This window comes from Pseudorca crassidens, chromosome 2 (genome assembly GCF_039906515.1).
Source record: "Pseudorca crassidens isolate mPseCra1 chromosome 2, mPseCra1.hap1, whole genome shotgun sequence".
Classification (NCBI taxonomy): domain Eukaryota; kingdom Metazoa; phylum Chordata; class Mammalia; order Artiodactyla; family Delphinidae; genus Pseudorca; species Pseudorca crassidens.
In genome coordinates, this window is record NC_090297.1 from 167,215,996 (window position 1) to 167,239,154 (window position 23,159).

Consider the following 23,159-nt stretch of genomic DNA (forward strand, 5'->3'; position numbering starts at 1 on the left):
GTTCATTCCTCAAGGCAAAAGAAATAAAAGAAAAAAATAAACAAATGGCACCTAATCAAACTTTATAAAGTTTTTGCGCAGCAAAGGAAACCATCAACAAAATGAAAAGACAACCAAAGGAATAGGAGAAAATACTTGCAAATGATATGACCAACAAGAGGTTAATATTCAAAATACACAAACAGCTCATACAATTCAATATCAAAAAAAATCAAACAAAAAAATGGGCAGAAGACCTAAATAGTCATCTCTCCAAAGAAGACATACAGATGGCCAACAGGCACATGAAAAGATGCTCAACATCACTAATTATTAGAGAAATGCAAGTCAAAACCACAATGAGGTATCACCTCACATGGGTCAGAATGGCTATCATCAAAAAGTATACAAATATTAAATGCTGGAAAGGGTGTGGAGAAAAGGGAACCCTTGCGCACCGTTGGTGGGAATGTAAGTTGGTGCAGCCACTGTGGAGAAGAATATGGAAATTCCTTAAAAAACTAAAAATAGAGCTACCATATGATCCAACAATCCCACTCCTGGTCATATATCTGGAAAAGACAAAAACTCAATTCAAAAAGATACATGCACCCCAATGTTCATAACAGCACTATTTACAATAGCTATGACATGGAAACAAACCATGTGCCTATCAACAGACGACTGGCTTAAGAAGATGTGGTGTGTGTGTATGTATATACACACAATGGAATATTACTCAGCCATAAAAAAGAATGAAATAATGCCATTTACAGCAACATGGATGGACTAGAGAATATCATACTAAGTGAAGTCAGAAAGAAAAAGAGAAATATTACATAATATCATTTATACGTGCAATCTAAAAAATAATACAAATGAATCTATATACAAAACAGAAACAGACTCACAGACATAGAAAACAAACTTATGGTTACCAAAGGGGAAAGGAAGCAGGGGAGGAATAAATTAGGAGTATGGGATTAATAGATACATACTACTTTACATAAAATAGATAAGCAACAAGGATTTACTGTATGGCACAGGGAACTATATTCAATACCTTGTAATAACCTATAATGGAAAATAACCTGAAATATATATATATAACTGAAACACTTCACTGTATACCTGCAACTAACATACTGTAAACCAACTATACTTCAATTTAAAAAAAAAGAAAGAAAATACTACCTTTTATAAAAAGTTCCTGTGAGAATTAAATAAAAACTAATTTCCTTATACAGTGCCTGGCACAATTAGGCAATCAAAAAGACATCTCTAGTAGTATCACATATCTGTTAATAATTAAGAAATTTTTGTAATAAAACCAATCACTTACCTTAAGATCACGGTGAACAATGCACTTTTGATGACAATACTGTACAGCAGATACAATCTGAAATAAATATTTGGATAAAAGATTCAAAATTATTATGGTAAAAACATCTCAATTTTTCCCCAATTATCATTCCAATTTAGAGAAATTACTAACTTGGATTTTAAAGTTACGTTTAGCAATTTCACTGTTCCTTTATTTCAGAAAACCATACGTATTAAAGTTATGAAATTTTCACTTTTAAATGTGGACAACGTGCAAAAGTAGTATTCTCTTGCTAAAATACACTAAAATATTTGTCAGAGTCCATGAAGACTTTTTTATGGGTTGTTATATTTCTGTTCACATGATACAATGTATACACTTTGTAGTTTTGGTCAAATGGTTTATCCCACTGTTGAAATAAGAATTCTGGCACACATGAATCAGCATTCCAAGATAGCTGGCTCAAGTTCAAAATGCAAAACTGTATTTTAGGAATTATATTAAATGTGTTCAAGGCATGTTTCTTCAGGGAGGTCAACTGACTAAGAATTTATCAACAGGGTTTAGCAATACCTTGTTTTTGTCTCTTCATATAGTATAAAGCAAAGGAAACATTTTTGAGCCTTTAAAGGAAGCCTAATTATCAAAAGAAAAGAGGTAAAAATGAAATCTAATCTTAAACTTGCCACTAATTCAGCTGGGCAAAGCGTTCTACCCTTGTAACTAGATTTTGTACACCATCTTAATTTTTAACCATTACATAGGGCTCTTTGGGGATAAGTGCTAAACAGGAAAGCACCCAATGGTTTAAGGGCCAAGGATACCAATGAGAAATAGGTTATAAGCAATTCTATGATAGTTATACGCTTTATTACATAAAATACAGAAAAGGAAACAATCTGATAGCAATGAACTAAGAGTTACTTTGTACATGTAAGTATATCTGATGTATAGGAGGGCCATTTTAATGCACAGCAGAACATTCAATTCTGTGGATTCAGTTAAACGTAAACACAGTTTGAATGTTGAATATTGGTTAGGCATTAACAAATGGGAACAGAAATGAAATTTTTTTTTTTTTTTTTTTTTTTTTTTTTTGCGGTACATGGGCCTCTCACCGCTGTGGCCTCTCCGGCTGCGGAGCACAGGCTCCGGACGTGCAGGCTCAGCGGCCATGGCTCACGGGCCTAGCCGCTCCGCGGCATGTGGGCTCTTCCGGGACCGGGGCACGAATCTGCGTCCCCTGCATCGGCAGGTGGACTCTCAACCGCTGCGCCACCAGGGAAGCCCCAGAAATAAAATTTTTGAAAGTGTAAAGGTGATGTGAAGTATGACCATGCTAATAGGATACTGGTTAGAAAAAAAAACTTCAAAGTAGTAAAAGTGAAACTGATATTTCAATATTATAAAATTATTTTAATGTATATTATAATGGTTCAAAGACAGAGAAGACATGAATTCAAAACAAAATCAACACACAGTGAGTAAGATGTAATTCAATTAAATTCATTTTGATTCAACAGTCAGTTTATTGAGTGCCTGCTATGTGCAAGAAAATGTGCTGGTTGCTAGGGGAATACAAAAATGTGTTCATGCACCCTACATGCATGCTGCCTTTCAGGAGCTTACAGTCTGATTAGGAGGAAGAAACATGTTTATGAGTAACTATACATACTACAAAGTAGAATCATAGAAGCAGAGGTACAAAGAAGTGAGGGAATCATAAAAGATAAAGAATAATCTCAGTTACTAGGTGATAATTGATCTAAGCCCTCCATGAAGGATAGTAAAATTTTAAAATGTGGATGTTTGGGGATGGGGACGTAGGAGGTAAGGTGGTAAAATGCACTGATTTTTTTTTTTAATTTTTGGCTGCATTGGGTCTTCATTGCTGCATGTGGGCTTTCTCTGGTTGTGGCGAGCATGGGGGCTACTCTTCGTTGCGGTGCGCAGGCTTCTCATTGCGGTGGCTTCTCTTGTTGCGGAGCACGGGCTCTAGGCGTGCAGGCTTCAGTAGTTGTGGCATATGGGCTCAGTAGTTGTGGAACACAGGTTTAATTGCTCCACGGCATGTGGGATCTTCCCGGACCAGGGCTCGAACCTGTGTTCCCTGCATTGGCAGGCGGATTCTCAACCACTGAGCCACCAGGGAAGCCCTGCACTGATGTTGAGGCAACACAATGTATTTGAAAAGTAGGTGGGAAAATGGTAATACTGGGAGTTAAATCCTGATAGACAAGTTGGTAAAAGTCTCTGAATTCCAAACTAAGCAGGTACTACAGAACCATGACTGTGTTTGAGCAAAACAATTGTGAATGATTATAATCAATTTGAGGTGTGAGTCCTCCAAATACAGCAGAATCCTACAATGAATACATGTAGTATTAGTTTTCTTAAGCAATATGCTTCAAAATTCTAATATCCAATTTTTACCAATTAAGAGACATACATTTATATGTAAATATTAATACATCTTATTGAACATACTATATAGGCTATAGGATGTTCATACTATAACGCTATTTTTGCATCATAGATGACAGAACTTTGCTGATAATGATATTATCTTTTTCAAGTCCCCTTCTCTTGATACTGTGAAGAAGGCATGCTACAGATAATGATTTGGTTACCAAACATGCATTTCACATTAGACAAGATAGTTTCTGTGAAAGCAGTTCTATAGGCACTTCTGGAATAAAAATCTCCTGAACCTTAAAGACTTAAGAAGGGAAAGATAATTTATAATATCATCACACTTATCTAGCAGGGTACAATTTCTGCCATAAAAGCAGCTCTGGCTTCTGACTCGCTCGCTGCAAGAACCCCCATGCACAAGCCCAAGTTTTACTGCATTATTCTATGGCCAGACCCTCCCACCTCAAAACATTCTGCACCTCCACAAATAGGATGCAGAAACTTCCCTACAATCCTTTTGTTATGGATCTTGAAAACATGATTGACCATCAGTCCTGCACTGACCCTAAGACCAGACATGTCAATGTTTTGCCATGAGGTGCAACTGTGGGGGGAGGATGCTTTGCAATTATTTATACGTGGGTCAGGAATTCCCAAGCTTTAAGTAGTAGCCTTGATACTGGAAGGGTTGAGTCAATATTATGATTTCTCTTGCAGGCCCTCAAATCTTAAGGAAGGCAGCGGCATTGTATGGGCAATGACTGCTAAATTGGTCTTGAACTGTCCTAGTGTCTCTGCTATATTTAATGGTAGGGTCAAGGACATATCCTTACTAATACAGTACATTCCCTTTCACTGGTAATGTTTTCAAAGTAATTTTATGAAATACAGAGCAAATAAAAATAAAAGTAAATACACATTTATTCGAGTTTTAATTACACCTATAAAGAAAAATGAACTTAGCAAAAATAAACTGAAAAACAAATATAACTTTTTGCCAAATAACTATAAAATTGTGTGTGTGTCCCTAGTTTTTAAAACTGTGAGTTGGTTACCTATTTAATTTGGGGGGAACACATACAGATAGTTAATATGTTTAATATTTATAATAAATAGATAATTATTTTTAAAATTGCCACTGTTTTACATTTTAAATAGCATTCATTTAACACTCAATCTCTGATTTGATTTCAAAGTAATCCAGACTTTATTTTAAAAAAGAGCCAATCAGTAATTATTTGGATCTTTATGAAAAATATCTGTGTCCCAGCCTGCTATCCTGCTCCCACCCATCAGTAGAGATGAGTAAGCTCTTTAAAACAGCACCTTCTCTAATTCCACATAGTACCCTAGTACAATTTCTGACCACAGTATGTTTTTAATAAATAAATAAAACCAACTGACTAAAAACAATAAGAGTGAGTAGTGACAGTCCTTGAAATATATATTAAAATCCCAATGGAACTATTTCATGTCAATTGGAATTTTCTTCCTAATAGGCTACTAAAACTAGCGTGACTGAGATGGAAAGAACGATGATATTTAAAGTGATGATTGTAGCTCTTCACTTAAGTAAGCATGGACTTCCACTCCACAGTAGAAAAGAATTTAACAATATGTAGCTGAATACCATTCAGTTTCTCGATGCTGCTTCCTCATTACCAGTTGTCTTTAGATTCAGCTATTTTAAGTCAAATGCTCCTAGGAATCTATCCTAAATATAAGGGCTATGTTTATCTTTGGTCTAAAGTATTCATGTATATTGTTCCAAATAGTGATTCTGTGACATATTAATAATAGAGGTTTCACAAAATAAACTCACTCCACGATTGATATGCAGAATGCTACGTCAAAAAAAAAAAAAGTTGAACAGGTTTTTTTCCTCCCATCTTCTTCAGGACTTCTCCAATTGTTTATACGTTAACATATATGTCAAATCTCACAGAGGAAGATTTCACATCAGTAGTCTGTGTTTCCTAACCTTATTGATTACAGGATCCCTTTAACTGTAGAATAATGTTTACAGAAGAGATACTGAACTTTTTTTTTTTTTTTTTGCGGTACACGGGCCTCTCACTGTTGTGGCCTCTCCCGTTGCGGAGCACAGGCTCCGGATGCTCACGCTCAGTGGCCATGGCTCACTGGCCCAGCCACTCCGCGGCATGTGGGATCTTCCCGGACCGGGGCACGAACCTGCGTCCCCTGCATCGGCAGGCGGACTCTCAACCACTGCACCACCAGGGAAGCCCTGAACTATTTTTGAACAAATATTTTAAATTCACTTAGGTAAAGTTTGGGATATAGTAAGTTGTCTGTTGAAACTTTACTTCAGTAAATTTTGTGGACAATTTACAATTTATTAATTATCATTTCTACAGTAATTTATAAAGTATGATAATCTTAAATACTTCATTCCTAAACATTAAAAACAAAATCTTAGATGAACTTAAATTGCTTTTTCTTATTTTATCATTTCTGTAACAAATCATATTCAAGTTGACCTGGAAATATCAATATCTTACCATATTCTTCACACTGGCAAGGTTCCTTCCCTACTTGACTAAATAAAATTGATCATAGTCTTTAAGTCTACAAAATATGAGTTCCAAAACTAAGACATCTTTAATTATTTAAAAAATACAAAAACCTCTTTAAACAGTACACATTTATACTGTACAAATAAAACTAATAATACTTGATAATAATTACTGGATAAAGGTTTAAGTATTTACTTTCTATCTCACTCTAGTCTGTATTTCCAAGACTCTCAAAGAGTTATTAATAAGAATCTCACCTATAAACATTTTACTATTTATGATGAACTAGAAATAACCAATGGCAACTATTTTAAATTTAAATTCAGGAAGAACAAATTTCTTTTTCAGTTTTCCATTCTTAAAAAGTGTAAGAAAGCAGGAATTTTTCTTTTGAAAGTACCATGTACTCTGAATTCCAGTCTGTGATACTGTCCATTGTACATCACTAAAAATATCAGCAAAACAAAGTTGAAAACTACTTTCCATACCTGCCTAAATTTTGCACGGGCCTCTTTTTCTTTCATTCTTCCATGGGCAACTAAGTAATCAAATACTTCACCTGAATCAGAAAGGTAAAGCAGGCAGTAAAATATACATAGATTTTTCAGTTAACAATATATGCAATGTCAAGTTTTTGCCTTGTTGTTAAAGAAGCTTTTGGCCCACACTTTTCTGATAGTTCTACATAAATCACAACTATTACATGAATAGGAAAAAAGGAAAAAAATACATGTAAAATTGAATATGGGTAGCGGCTTATGATTCAACAAAACTCTTTTAATAAAAAGTCATAAAAAACATAAGAAAACTTACTTTCTGCTTTCAAGTATTATGTAAAAATACAGTCAACTCTTTATTATCCATTCTAATAAAGGGAAGCCACAGCATGGGCAATCAAAAATTACATTTGGCTTTGTATTTGGGGCCTACATTTCAAATAAAATAACAGAAGTCATATTATGTTGGCTCACTCTCTTGAAGTCCACTAGTCATAGAGACTTGGTCAAATTCCATCTCTCTACCTCCATCCACACTGATTTCTTTCTTTTCCTTCCTACACTGATTACACTCATTCTCACCGTTCTCATTTCATCTGCATTGGTATTTAACTACTTATTATACAGAATGAAATCATCCTTGTGTGCATCTCCTATTACCCCAGATGAGCTGCAAACTCCTTGAATGCTGTCATCATACCCATACTTTACCTGTATCCCCATCCGCATGACAGAACACAAAGTGGATAGACAATACATATTTGTTGAAATAATTTAAAGATACTAGAAACCGTAAAAATGTTCTAATAGATCTTTTACTTTACATGTCTGTATGTTTTTTTCATTTTTCTCCAATCAATAATAATAATAAACCAACTAACGTTTAGTTACATTATCAAAAATAAAATATCTCAGTGTAAGGGATAAAATTTTTATATCCTTATAATTTGTACCACATAGATATATACATGTATATTAAAAACTCATAAAGTGGCTTAAAGAGCTCTTGTAAGGTACAGCAAAGTGCTTAAAAACTCAGGTTTTAGAATCAGACCAATTTTAGTATGAATCCTTATTTAGCCCTAAGTAGCTATTGGGAGACATTAGGAAGATTTCTTAACTTCGTTTAGAGCCTGTTTCTCCCTATTACCTATTTCACATGGGTGTTGTGAGGATTAAATGAAATAATGCACGTGCTTATTAGCACAGTGAGACTGGCATATAGTAAGCACTCAATAAATTATATATTTGTATCTAGGTATACAGATATATTACATATACATATATGCAATATCAATCCTAGGACATAAGTAAAATATTAAAAATCAAATATGTAATGATGTGTGTCAGATGAAACTAATAAATCTACAACGTTAGCATATTATATCAAGCATACTTAAATGATTAAATGGGATGATGAAAACAGAGAAATGAACAGATGCTCTAGTTGACCCATCATAGCAGTTAATTCTAGATATGTGAGTTTAGGCGGGGAAAGATATATGGCAGGAGTTCAAAAATTTGGACTACTCTTAAGTTCTGCCTGGAACGCTCACATCCCCTGGATGTTTACGTGATTCAGTCCTTTACTGATTATATATTATTTGTTTATGATTTGCTTCCCCAACTAGAACGTAATCTTTTGTAATCTTTTTGAGGGAAGGGACCTTGTCTTTGCTCACCCATGTGTTCCTAGCACCTAGAATACCACTCAGTACACAGTAAACATTTAATAAATGTCTGCATGAGCAAAAGAAGGTATAAACACACTATTCCAAAGTAGTCCTGACGCCTACTTTTAATAGGCTCCTTTGAACGAAACATGGTTCAAAATCATAAAGGAGTTCCCTGCCCTTCTAATCACTGAAGATCTTTTGCCCCATTAGTGAACCAGAATCAATAGATGTACTTCTGGCAAAGAGGCAGTTGTCTGACTCAACCCTTGTTCATGCTAGGATTCTCGTGTGCATGTCAGATTCAATCCTAAAATATCTAGAAATTTCAGAGGAAAAATATTAAGTGTTTTATTCTCTAGAGTCACCTTGCCATTTATAGATTAAAAAGGCAAGAGGATGATTCTAGATTTACTGCTACAGAACCAAGATGGTTTGTTACAGGATCACTGACTGGCAAGACTCAAAGAACACCTATCCCTAGGAATCAGAACTGAATAAGGGGCCACTGGCTGAGCTCCAGTACACACCTCTCTACACTACACTACACCCTTCTGCCCCTCCCAGTGCTACTGAAGGAGAGCAGTGAGGACCCTACGCGCTGTCTATTACTCCAGCCATTGCTCCCCTTCATCAGCACCAATAAAGAGTTGACTGCACTTACCATTAATCGTTAAAGCAGTGTGCACATTAACACAGCCTTGTGGCAGACCTTCATAAAAATAGAACAATGCCCACAGATCTTTAGCTGTCTGTAATTTCTCATATCAAAACATGTTTAGCCCCACTCTCTAGACTTTAGATCGCTTAAAAAAAAAAAGTCTAACTGGATAAACACTCAGGGTTTCAACAATGATGAATTGATACATAGATCTAACTACAGGATAGAAAAGTAGAGAAAGTTTCATTATGTGGTATTTGTAGGTTCATTAATTTTATTATAGATTAACATTTTATGCAAATTTGCATGGCTGTATTAATATTTCTTAAAATCCTATAATAATAAAAAACATGAATGATGTAGGTTTCCAGGTTAAGTAAAAAACCTACAATGAAATATCTTCATGATGAAAAAAAGCTATGCAAAAAACTAAACCTTTTAAAACTTTCAATCTACATAAAAAACTGAAAAAGCAATTAAAATCCGTTTAATATTTGTAGTAAAATTTTTTAGAAATCTAAGAGAGGGTATAAAAATACATAGCCTAGATGCTATAGATTAAAATAAATCATCTTTATTCTCGTTACAGAAAATCTGAATCATCACAAAAATCTATACACGTTATTAGCTAAAAGAACTCAAAACTAAATTCAACACTAAGTTTTTCAATCGATTAGCGAAAAAAGGTGATTAGCCAAAGTGGTTTAAATAATTTCTGCTGTCCTCTCTCTTCTTCAATTGCTTAAATTCTCTGAGCCCTTAAAACCTTCAAGTATCCTCATTTTACTTATTAAATGATTTAATTCCATAAATTTTAAACCTGTTTCTGAGAAAGTTAAGTTTTATGCCTAAAAGAACAGTGAATCTGAGCCAATATATCTCTCATTTGAGGGAAAGTATATGAAAATGATTTTCTATTATATATCAGTGTTTAAAAATCATTCCTATTTTGAACACTATATAGTCAGAATATATATTGGGTTGGCCAAAAAGTTCATTCGGGATTTTCATAACATCTTCCCGAAGAACCTGAACGAAATTTTGGCCAGCCCAATATTATATTCTACTAGAAATGTATCTTACTATTTCCCTATCAACTCAGTCTCCTAACTTATAAAATATATAAATACTTGTTTAAATTGAAACATTTTATGGATTTCTTGAAAATGTATGTATATGGAGAATCTGTCATATATGAACAATCAGTGAAATAAACATGTGACCTAGAACATGCTTTTACTCTAAACTTTATTACATACATTCTGAATTTGAGATTTCCTGTTAATAGCCAAGAGCTTCTACTACTACTAATATTATTATATATTATATTATTTAGATAAGAATTGAAATATTCATAGATAACAATGCAAATTTAGAGTTTTGAAAAATGTCCCTAAGTAATTTTTAAATAAGCCAAAATCCTACTTTTAAATGTAGGATCAATAGGTCTTGAAACTAAACACTGAATTTTCCTTAAGATACCATTTAAAGGCATTTTACGAAACTACAAATTCATTAACATCAAAAAAGACATGAATGTTAATGACTGGTATTAATAATTCTATATGTCTCATCAAAGATAACTTTTCATTCCCTTCCATCCTTACCTCCACTCGCGTATTCCATGACTAAATAGAGGGTCTTCTCTGTTTCAATAACTTCAAACAATTTTACTGAAAAAGAAATTAGAGATATAACTCTGTGGTTGTGAGCACATATTGAATATGCTTTAAGAAACTTTAAGGTAACACTAAAGGAAAATTTGAGTATTTACTAAAAATTATTAATTACAGTTTAAAATTTTCTCAAGGGTTATTACGACTATGGAAGAAAACTATTTACTGTGAAGTGATTTGGAACCAACTGCTGGGTCAAAAGAGAGTTAAATTTCTGGGATTAAAAAAATCATTCCTTTTCTAATTAGAATAAGGTAATAAAAAAAGAAAATCTTAAAATCAAAGTAATAAAATTTTAATTAAAGCTTAAAAAGACACTATTATTATAATGAGCCTATCAAAAAATGTTAAATAATCTTTGGTACAGAAACAAAAAATTTTATAATTATGTGATATTTTAAGTTTCTGGTTAAAAAAATACTAAATTATGAGACTTATGTATTGACAAATAGTTGAAATTATACACCACAAGTAACTGCATGAGTGTCTCTAATAAACATAAGATTTTTTAATGTGCAAGAAACACGATTCAAAAATAAACAGATTAAAAGAAGAATTACTTTTTACTTCTTACAATCCAATGATTTTGTATAATACATGTAATCAATAAACTTATTTGTAAATATGGGGGAAAAACAGAACTTATGGAAGTAAATTCACTAAAACTGAAATCAACTCTATTTTCTCTAAAATTCAAACTAGTTATTTTGCTTATAACTATGATCAAGCCCAAGTGCCTATTATCAAAATATCTGGAATTATTTTTTATAAATACCTAAATGGCATGCAATCTCTATTTAGAGAGATTTAGTAAGGAGATACAAAAATCATTTATATGCTTTAACTCCAAGTCATATATATTATTTTAGTGACAAGCAGAAGACAGCAAGGTAGTAGAAAACTACAATTTGTAGCCTTCAGTTAACTTCTTTATAATCTATTTTTACCCAAAGTATCACTTTCTGAGGTTATCACTTTTCCTCATTTTATATAAAACATCCTTAAAATTGCATCCTTTCAAATAGCCTCAAATTAAGGAAAATACTTTATCGTTAATTGTATACATAAATTTCATACCTATGTTAGGGTGATTCAATATCTTCATTATTCGTACTTCCCGAAACAACTGTTAAAACAACCAAACAATTTTGTTAAAAAAGAACACTCAAGCAGAGAACCAATCAAAACATCTATTTGAAAACATTTATCTGCTTATAAGACACTACAGGATTCTGGTCAAATAAGAGATTTACTTCACAGTCCCAACTCTAATTTTGCTGAGACTTGGTTCCCAGGACAATTTTAACTAATGAACTCAAATGGTTCTGTGTGTATGTGTGTTTGTGTGTGTATGTGAATATACCATATACAGTAAAACAAACATTTATTTGAATACTCATTACTAGGAATAAAAGAAAAACACTGTGGGAATGAAACTAAATGATCATTCACATGATTTTTATCCAAAAAAAACCTTCCTTGGGGTTTGGGGGGCCTGACTCTTTAATCACCTCTATTGGTTGATCAGACTATAAGCAATTATGAATAAAGCTGTACAGACCATGTGTAAGTTTCTGTGTGGACATAAGTTTTCAATTCACTTGGGTAAATACCAAGGAGCATGATTGCTGGATGGTATAGTAGAGTATGTTTAGTTTTATAAGAAACCACCAAACTACCTTCCAAAGTGGCTGTACCATTTTGTATTCCCACCAGCAATGAGAGTTCCTGTTGTTCAACATCCTTGTCAGCACTTGGTGTTGTCAGTGTTTTGGATTTTCACCATTCTAACAGGTGTGTAGTGGTATCTGTTTTTGTTTTTTTTTTTTAATTTATTTATTTTTGGCTGTGTTGGGTCTTCGTTTCTGTGCGAGGGCTTTCTCTAGTTGTGGCAAGCGGGGGCCGCTCTTCATCACGGTGCGCGGGCCTCTCACTATCGCAGCCTCTCTTGTTGCGGAGCACAGGCTCCAGATGCGCAGGCTCAGTAGTTGTGGCTCACGGGCCCAGTTGCTCCACAGCATGTGGGATCTTCCCAGATCAGGGCTCGAACCCATGTCCCCCGCATTAGCAGGCAGACTCTCAACCACTGCGCCACCAGGGAAGCCCCTATCTGTTGTTGTAATTTGCAACTCCTAATAATGTATGGTGTTGATCACCTTTTTATATGCTTATCTGCCGTCTATATACTTTCTCTGATGAGACCTCTGTTCAGATCATTTGACTATTTCTAAATCAGTTATTCGTTTTCCAAACTCTTTCCAAACCTCAACAATACCAGATGCCAGTGGACAGCAGTAAGCATGGAATACTCATCAAATACCATGTAGATTCTAGTTAGCGACGTCAGAGAATATGTCCTTCCCATGAGCAGCCCTGGAGGCCCTGGGCAGAGGGAGCTGGAAGTCACATACCCTCACTTCCTCCTCAGGGGTCTCAGAGGGGTAAGGGCCTTGGTGTGAGCTGGGTGGCCTCAGGTCAGCAGAGGGGAGTGTGGAATCTTACTCCTGTGAATATTCAGAGGGAGGATTGAGGGGACCTCCTATACCAAGACAGAGGGGATGCCACCAATACCCGACGTTTCTCACGATTGGCAGCAGGGGCAGAGCTCTGTGGGGTCTTCCTGTATTCCTGGTGGGTAGTCCCCTCAGAATGCACTCAGGGTTTTTATCTTGGTTTCTGACACCACCTGGGTCTCCTCACTCTGCTTACCTGACATCCTCCCTAAAAATAAGGCCCTCACTTCCCTGAGAAAACCAAAGAGGAAGTAAGGGGGCACCTCATCAGCTGACCTCTGCCCACGGATTCCTTGGGCTGACAGCAGAGGTAGACTCTGTAGTTTAGACTTTCAGAGAATCTGTACTTCTGGTTTCAACTTTTTTTTTTCTTATTATGGCACATTAGCAGATAAAATTCACACATAATATGAGCACATAAAACTTATATATAACTATAAAATCATAACTCACAAATCTGATGATCCTAGGTTCTACTATAAGCAGAATTTTTTTCTCCAGAAAAACAAGTCAAATATTATGCCTGCCTCCTATTTTTCCATGGCTTTCATAAACCCATTTTATAAGCACTGAGTAATAAAAGTCCATTTAAACATTTAAAATATCATTTTATAAGAAATATACCTATTTGTAACTAAAGTAATTTTTTTAAATGTTAAACTTTATTGTTTAAAAATATTGACTTTTTTTCCTGAATCTCCACCCTGCACCCCAAGAATGTATTATAAAAAACAAATACAGATAGTCCCTATTTTGGTTTTGCTGTCCTATATAGATTTTAAAGTTATTGGACCTATTATTAATACGAGTAGCATTATTGTAAGTTTCGTTTGCATTCATTAGTATTATCACTATTATGTATTTCTTTTTAAAAAATTTATTAAAGTATAGCTGATTTACAATGCTGTGTTAATTTCTGCTGTACAGCAAAGTGATAGTTATACATATACACACATTATTTTTCATATTCTTTTCCATTATGGTCTATCACAGGATGTTGAATATAGTTCCCTGTGCTATACACTAGGACCTTTTTGTTTATCCATTCTATAAATAATAATTTGCATCTGCTGATCCTAAACTCCCACTCCATCCCTCCCCACACCTGCCATCCCCCTTGGCATCCATATTCTGTTCTCTATGTCTGTGAGTCGGTTTCTGTTTCGTAGATAAGTTCCCTTGTGCCGTATTTTTAGATTCCACGTATAGGTGATATCATATGGCATTTGTCTTTCTCTTTCTGACTTACTTCACTTAAGTATGATAATCTCTAGGTCCATCCACGTTGCTGCAAATGGCGTTATTTCATTCCTTTTTATGGCTAAGTAGTAGTATTATGTATTTCTAATAGAAAAGTCCCCAATGACAATCTTGTTCTCCTATACTTACATGTAAATGAACTACCTCTGTTTTCTTCATTGAGTGTTACTTTCTTATTAAAATTTTATTTATTAAGTTGTTAGATGTGACTATACAGTCACAATTCACAAGCACTACAGTACAGAAGCCTTTGTAACTGGCCTCCATGAAACCAACTGTCACTCGGCATTGCCTCTGCAAAACCTGCTGAGCACACTTGTGCACTCTCGATGCTCACTGTTCGAGGTGCTTCCTGTGCCCCTACACTTCCGCGGTTAAGCAGCATGCTTACCAAAGGTTATTTAGATTTCAGACATGTCTTGTCAGTTGCAGTTGTTACTGCAAATAGATCATTCAACTAATGTATTAGTTTTCTATTGCTAAGTAACAAATTACCACACCCCAGCAACTTCTAACAACACACATTTATTATCTCACTGTTTCTGTGTGTCAGTATTCACTGTGCACTGTGGTCACGGCTTAACTGGGTCCTCTGCTGGGGGGTCTCACAAGGCTGCCATCAAGGTGCTGTCCAGGCTGCACTCTCACCTAGAGGCTCGACCGGGGAAGAACCTACTTCCAAGCTGACCCAGGCTGTGGGCAGAATTCATTTCCTTACAGCCCTAGGGCTGAGGACCCTGGTTTCTTGCTGGCTCTCCTGGAGGCTGCCCTGACCTCTTAGAGACTGCTCACAGGTCTTGCCAAGTAAGCTTCTCCAACACAGCAGTTTACTTTATCGAGCCAGCAAGGATAATCTCTAGAGAAAGTCGGCTAGCAGGACAGTCTTATATAACATAATGTGATCGTGAGAGTGAACTCTCATCACCTTTTCCTAATTCTACTGGTTAGAAACCAGGCACAGATCCTGCTCACACTCAAAGGGAAGTGATCATACAAAGGTGTGAACACCAGAAGGCAGGGATCACTGGGGTTGCCTTAAGGTCTGTCCAACAAGATTCAATTTACATAAACCAATGAAGGACAAGTATGCTGTTTAACAAAACAAACCAAATTGAATACTTTCTAAATACTAGATAAGAGCTGTTCAAGAGACTGCTGTCCTGTTAGGTGTGGGCAAGAAGACTGTAAAAGATTAAAAGAAAATCTAGGATTCTGCTCTCAGATCACTTCCCGGGAGTCTTCAAATTCTCCATTAATTAAAATAAGAAACCAATTAGAAATAGCAGCAAACACGGTTTACGGGTATGACTTGTGCGAGATAAACAAAGCCAATCAGTAGACCCAAGCTTAAAGGAGAAAATAAATAAAGCTTTGCACCTAAATGAAAGGATTGGTTGATGAACGTATATTTATGTACTCATTTTAAATGTTAAATGCTTATATAATTTTTAATAATTCCTCACTTTAACCTACTTTTTCGATTACCAGTCCTTACTGCCCCGTGGAAGAGGGCTTCTGCCTTACTTTGTAACTGGCATAGGTACCTCCAGGAAGTGTGGCCCATTAAGTTGTAGCATGAGTATGCCACACTGGCTCCTTCATTCTACCTTCTTTCTCTTCTGTCTCAAGAAAGAACATCAAATTGCAACAGAGTGAGAACAAAATTGTCACATGGGTAATCTTGAATTTACTCTTGTTAATTTTTATGACGTTATCGGCCAGTTCAGTAGTTTATTCTTAGGAGCAAACTGGTTGAGACATATCTGATCACTAATTAAAACATACTGGCAGCTCCATGTTTGAGAATAAGTAATCTAAAGGAACGGACAGCTACACATCCTTCAGGCATTCCCCTATAAACACTGTCTTTTGTTTGTTTACTTGATTGAGTGGTACGAATTCGTGAATTTAGTCTTTGACTGGAGGAGTCTAGAACGTAGCTCTTCTGTTCTACGGAGAACTGAGATGAGCTGGGGGACAGTGTTAAAATTGTCCTGTGAAAAGTGGGGCACTTAACAAAAACCGTACCTGAACAGAAGGCCGCTCCACTTCTACCTGGAGATGAAGCCAGAGAAATACCACCCCTTTCTCATCAGAAAGGACTTTCTTATTCCAGTTAAAATAATAATATACAGTCATCGGGTTCCTACATCTCAATGTCTTGAATACATTGTTCTATCCATAGCTTCCTCTCCTTCAGCATTTAAAAAAATTTTTTTTATTGAGATATAGTTGATTTACAATGTTGTGTTAGTTTCAGGCGTACAGCAAAGTGATTCAGTTATACGTACACACATACATATATATATACACATATATTCTTTTTTAGATTCTTTTCCATTATAGGTTATTACAAGATATTGAGTATAGTTCCCTGTGCTCTACAGTAGGTCCTGGTTGGTTATCTATTTTATCCCTCAGTAGATTTTGACAAGGAGTGAGAAAAAATTAGAAAAACAAGCAACGGCATGAATGTGTGTATAAGTTGAGTGTGTGCTGGCTAAAAGTGACAAGCAGCTGTGGAAAGAGGAAGAGTGGCTGCCGATGGAAGAAGTGGTGAGGGGGTTTTAAGCGGTATATTGACTCGGGACAATGAAATGCCAGAATTCTGCCCCGTCAATCACCCTTACTCCCAAGGAAACACTTGAACTGTCAGCCAGGTTTGTCATTAATGTTCTAAATCTAGAAAATCGGGGCCAACTGAATAGTACTAGGACGTGGATTCAGTAAAGGGCTATGATGTTTCTTCCTCTTCATGACTCCCCATAACTTCTTCCTAAACTCTAATGTTCTAGTTGGTTGTACAGAGGAAAGAGACTGGACTAATGTCAAAGTCTTCTGCACTAGCCCACTGAGTCAAAGGGAGCAGAAGAGGGAGAGACAGTGAACTCCTTATATTATATTTGGTCTTTTCACCCAGAAGAGACCTTTACCAGCAAGGATGCCAACCTTATCCGTGCTTGCTCTTCTTTAGGAGAGGGGGAAAGAGGTGAGGGGGAAAGGAGAGCTGAACATTTAGATCAAGATAAGAAGTTTACCCTGAGATGGAGAGCTGTTGTAAAAAAAAAAAAAAAAAGTCAATTATTTTATGTATTATATGTCCAGACACAAGTAAGGAAAACAGAAGTTTGTGAACATATTAAATAGGCCCACACTACTATCTTAGTTCCTGATTCTAATTTTTAGTCCTATTTTTCCTTTCTCCTTTTTAAATTTATTTATTTATTCATTCATTTATTTATTTATTTATTTATTTTTGGGCTGTGTTGGGTCTTCGTTTCTGTGCGAGGGCTTTCTCCAGTTGTGGCAAGCGGGGGCCACTCTTCATCACAGTGTGCGGGCCTCTCACTATCGGGGCCTCTCTTGTTGCGGAGCACAGGCTCCAGATGCGCAGGCTCAGTAGTTGTGGCTCACGGGCCCAGTTGCTCCACAGCATGTGGGATCTTCCCAGACCAGGGCTCAAACCCGTGTCCCCTGCATTAGCAGGCAGATTCTCAACCACTGCACCACCAGGGAAGCCCTCCTTTCTCATTTTTAAACTGTGACATCATGATGTTCCTAGTATATCCAAATTTAGCAGGAGGGCTCTGAATTCACTAATGCCTTTCAAACTACTGTTTCAATTTTGCTGTCAGCTGAAAATTAAGGCCAGAGTTTGTTAAGATTGTGTGTTGAATTAAAGAAGTTAAGTGCGGAGAGAAGGCTTGAGATGGGTCTTCTATGACTAAATGGCAGGGACTTCACTGTTTGGACTTTGTGACAGCTGTTCTAGTTGTTCAGAGGCCTCTATTGTTTCCTCCTTGGTTCTTGGCTTTGTTCTAGATAACTGAAGTTAGTGAACAATCCTCAGTTCTGTGGACAGGTATTTACTTTCCAGTTCAGTCCTTCCTGGTTAGAGCTTAGGGTCAGGATTAGGCAAACTCCATTAGTGTTAATCAATACATATTTGCCTTAATTATTTCTTCTCTCAACTACTCTGTTCCTTCCTACCTCTTCCATTCCTTCTGCCTATTATTACTTTTTTTTTTGATGGTGGAAAAATCTGTTCTATTTAGAAGCAGTCAAGTGGACATGGCTTAGACAATCCCCATTCTATTTACTCTCAAAGCAGCACAGCCAGGGGCCGAACACCTATCATCCTCTCTCTACCAGCCCTGCTCACCATGCTGCCCTTGGACTCATCAGTGTCACAGGACTTCTTCACTACTTCCTTGATCTTGAGGCAGATGGGGAACAACTCTGTGGCCACGGGGAGCTTGACAAAGGCTGTGGTCAAGCTTGTTCCCCCCGGGAGAGCTCTTCCAGGCTGTCATCAAAGTCATAGTAGACTGAGCTCATAAAAAGAGGGTGACGTTTGTTTGTGCCTTTTAACACAACCTTTTTTGGCCTTTCAAGTACTTTGCTCTGATTTGGGTTTGAGGAGGGGCAGAAGGCCTTCTTTACCTTCACCGTAAACTCTGCAAAAATTCGATCTATATCTCCAACAGCAGTTTACTGGCCTATTAATGTGGAGTGTGGGTGCTGTGCTGTACCCTGCAGGTGACGTTCAGCTCCAAGAGATAGTGAGGACCTTGTCTAGACTTTGTCTCGGAGACGCCAGTCATGGAGCTATACTAACAGAATCTTATAGATTAAACTCTCAGCTTTTTAATTTCTAGGATCACCATTTCACTCCTCCTTTACCTGAGACATCATATTGGGACATCAAAATATTTTATAAAGTTATTGCTAGTACCAGTATAACAGCTTAGGCTAATTTCTTAAGTTCTTCCCATGAAACAGTAGTTCAGAAAAAGAAATCTGAACATAATTAAATTCATATATATTGATGATTTCTACCTAAAAAAATGATTGTTTAGTATTACTTCCAAACTTGACAACTTATAGCCAGTTATTCATTGCAAAATAATAGGCTGTGGTGTGCCACTTTGCCAAAATTTGTCTTCGTACATGAATTATAAGATTCTTATTTCTCATGAACTGGTACCAAGTTTATAGTACTAGAGTCTTTCCCAAGGCCTTGTACAACTCTGGGCTCAAGTTGGTGCTAAGTAAATAAAATTGTTTGAGATACCAAATCAAATAATTTCAGAGAGAAGATACTAAACATAAAATAGATTAAGTTTGAAAAGCTGTCCAATCTCACTATAAAGAAATCATGGAAATTAAAACAAGATGCCATTTTGCTTCTATAAGGTTGGCAAAAATTAAGAAATCTGATAATACAAAGTGCTGACAAGAATGTGAAGCAAAAGTAAATCGCATACAGTGTTAGCAGAAGTAGAAATGGATGCAGCCACTTTGAAGAGCAATTTGACATTATTTAATACAGTTGGGGATATGCATGCCCTTCAACCTTATTCTACTTGGAGAGATATACTCTTCTATACATCTTCACAAAAAGATATACATAATAAGAATCATTGCAGCATTGTCTGTAACAGCAAAACCAAAAAGCTAACTGGAAAAAAAAAACCACTAAAACAACAGGAACAATCTAAATATAAACTAACAGAAATGAACTAAGTGTAGTAGATGTCTATTAATAAAAAAATGGGTAAACTGTGGCTTATTTGTACAATGGCATATAATAATAGTGAAAATAAATGAACTAGACTATATAGACTAACATGACTAAAACTGTAAGACAATGCTAAATGAAAAAAGCAAGTTGCAGAAGAATAGAAAGTTTAAAAATAAATAATACATAGTATTTTATGTACAGATACACATGTGAAATTAAAAAAAAAAATGGGAATAAGACCAAATTCAGAATAGTAGTTATTTCTAGGTAGAAAAATACAGGAATAGAACCAAGAAATGGCACACAGGACTTCAACTGCATCTCTTGTAAAAAAAATGATTAGAAATGAAAACTTTTAGTCCAATAAATAAATATCATGAGAAAGCAAGTTTTTAAAATGGGAAAGATGTTTTGAAGTCTCCATCCAAAAATTAAAAATAGACTAGTGTACTGTATCAACAAACTGAACTTAGAAAAAACAGGAGTGTGACTCAAAATAACTAAATGCAAATATGATTTTTAAAAGAGCCAGATATTCAGTCTAAAATTCATAGGTGATTTAAAGATTTCTAGCTTCCTCCATTTCCAAGAGAAAATTCTTCCATATTTATTTCAGAAAATATTATATACTTTCTTGAGAATACAGAAATAGATGTACGCTTTACAGCCAAAAAAGACCAAGCAATTAAAACAGGTCTTCAGAATCAGAGCCAGAATACAAGAATCCAAAGCAAAACGCAGGGACTTCCCTGGCAATCCGAGGTTAAGAATCCGTGCTTCCACTTCAGGGGACACAGGTTCGATCCCTGGTAGGGGAACTAAGATCCTGCATGCCACGTGATAGGGTCAAAAAAAAAAAAGCAAAATCCAAACAGTACTACTCAAACCAAAACAAATAAAAACTAAAGTGATTATTTATGAAGATTGTTTATAAATAATTCTTGGTTATGAGTGCTTAATTTTATGAAGCGCAGGGGGATTTAACACTGTTGTTGAGACAGGAAGCTTCCCCTGAAGGAATGACTCTAAGGCTGAAATGTGAGAAATGAGTAAGAATTAAGTGAAGAGGGAGTGATAAAAGATTATGCATAGGGTGGGGTGAAAAGCTGCAAAGGCCTGGTAGCTAGAATAAAGGGTAGAAATAGGAGCAGATAAAAGAAAATCAGTGAAGTTGGAGGAGTAGGGGATGAGGAGAGCAAGGAGAAGCTGGGGAGAGCTGGTGGACCATGGGGTAGAGGAAGAAAGGAGGGCCTGTACACCATGTTAATGAATTTGATTTCTAGGCTACAAAAAACAGGGAAAGCCAACTAAAAGCTTAAATAGAAGGATGACATAATCAGACATATTTTGCATCCTTGATGACTTTTTAAACTGTGTGTGTGCATCCGTGTGTGTGTGTGCGCGCACACGCACGCACACATGCAGGGATGCAAAGTGCAGAAAGACGGGTTAGAAGGCTACTGGGGTAGTCCAAGGGAGAGATAATAGTAGTGCTGTCTAGAGGATCATGACGGAAAAAGACAAAAGCAAACATTCTCAAAAGATATGTAAGAAATAAAATCAGCACAACTCAAGGTCAGACTAGATGGTGAGAAGGAAGGAGAGGGAGGGGTCAAGGATAACTCTGAGGTTTCTGACTTGCACAACTTGGGGACAGTGTCATTCACTGAGAGAGGACACTGGAAGGGCACTAGGTGGGCAATGTACCAAGCAGGTGGGGTGGAGATCATGAGTTCAGTTTTGGACATAATAAGTTTGGGTTATCTTTGAGGGATTACAAGCAAACGTAGGGGAGGTCTGAGTTGAAGATATAAATTTGTGAGTTTGCCTACCGGTGGTAATTTAAACCAGAGTTACCCTTGAGACAGCCTAGGAAGAGAGAATACAGAAAGAGAAGTCCTAGGACCATGTCTTGTGAAACTCTTAACACTGAGTGGCCCACAAAAAGGACAATGAGTCCACTTAAAGGAAACAGAAAAGGAGGGGCCAAAAATGCAGAGGAAAACATAAGGAGAAATATAATCTTCTTTCAATAAATACTTGTTAGATTAAGAATTAATTAATGAACACATGTACTGGGCTCCACGACGTGTAGCTTGAACCACAAGACAGTTTCCATTTCTAGTTTTACTTTTTTTTTTTTTTTTACTTTTTATTTCTATTAAATTAAAAAAAATCCTAAGTCACAATCATTGATTGGGGGAAGGAACAAAGCATTGGGTGATGTGTCAGAGACTTTCAGATTAATTACTGGATCCAACCTTACAAAAGCATTTCTCCAAGAAGACTATGCCCGGCTCTCAGACAAATTCTAGGCTGCTGATCTAATCACACTAAAAGGTTAGAAGACTGGAAGTTTCAAGTTGAGAGCTAATAACAATGGGTTCTTAATATACTCTTTGGATATGCTTGCGTTGGAAGGTATTCTTCATATTTGGATGTAACATTTGTATGTTAAACTTGCCCAATAATATGTCATTGAACCCTTTGTCCAATAACTAATGATGGCTAAAACAGGGTTTAGAAAAGTCAGATTTTTGGTCAGTGAACTGCTTGAAATACAGTTTGGTCTTTCCAGAAAATCTGGTTATCTTATCTTCAACATTTAAACTGTTGCTATTTTAGCTAGACATTAACATTATTGATATCACCTTTTAAAAGAAACTTGTTTGAACAACTTCTCCCTCAAATCCATTGTATTTCAGTGTGAAAGATATACTTCCCACCAATTCTTCACACTGTATGCTAAAGAAACATCTTTCAATAGCCAAGATTTTATGATAGTCCCTGTTTTCAGTATTCCTTTAAAACCAAATCAAGATCAGAGGTTATGTTACTGACCACAGATGTCATGGAGAATGAAGCAATGAGTGACTGGGCATTAGGTATGATCTTATTTATTCACATAGCAGAATCACTCCTTGCAGTATATATATTAAAATTTTCAGTAATGATTCAAAGACAACTTCTGCAGTCTACAACCCAGCTCACTAAATGCTAACCCCTTCTCTTTTCACTTAGGTTTTCACTGATCCACAAAAGAATTGGTCAAGACTTTCCTTCAAATGATCCACACACATAAAAGGAACTGTATGGAAGA

At 36.1% G+C, this 23,159-nt stretch overlaps 1 protein-coding gene across 6 annotated transcripts in view; it reads right to left on the reverse strand.

The window, feature by feature from the left end:
• The window catches only part of MARK1 (microtubule affinity regulating kinase 1), a 141,383-nt gene that overhangs the window by 37,998 nt on the left and 80,226 nt on the right, over positions 1-23,159 (reverse strand). For all 6 annotated transcript variants that reach the window (XM_067729714.1, XM_067729717.1, XM_067729716.1 and 3 more), the window contains exons 4-7: positions 11,840-11,888; positions 10,694-10,759; positions 6,744-6,814; positions 1,322-1,378 (exon numbers count right to left, since the gene is read on the reverse strand). In XM_067729714.1, coding sequence (XP_067585815.1) covers positions 1,322-1,378; positions 6,744-6,814; positions 10,694-10,759; positions 11,840-11,888 — 243 coding nt within the window. The remainder of the gene's footprint in view (positions 1-1,321; positions 1,379-6,743; positions 6,815-10,693; positions 10,760-11,839; positions 11,889-23,159) is intronic.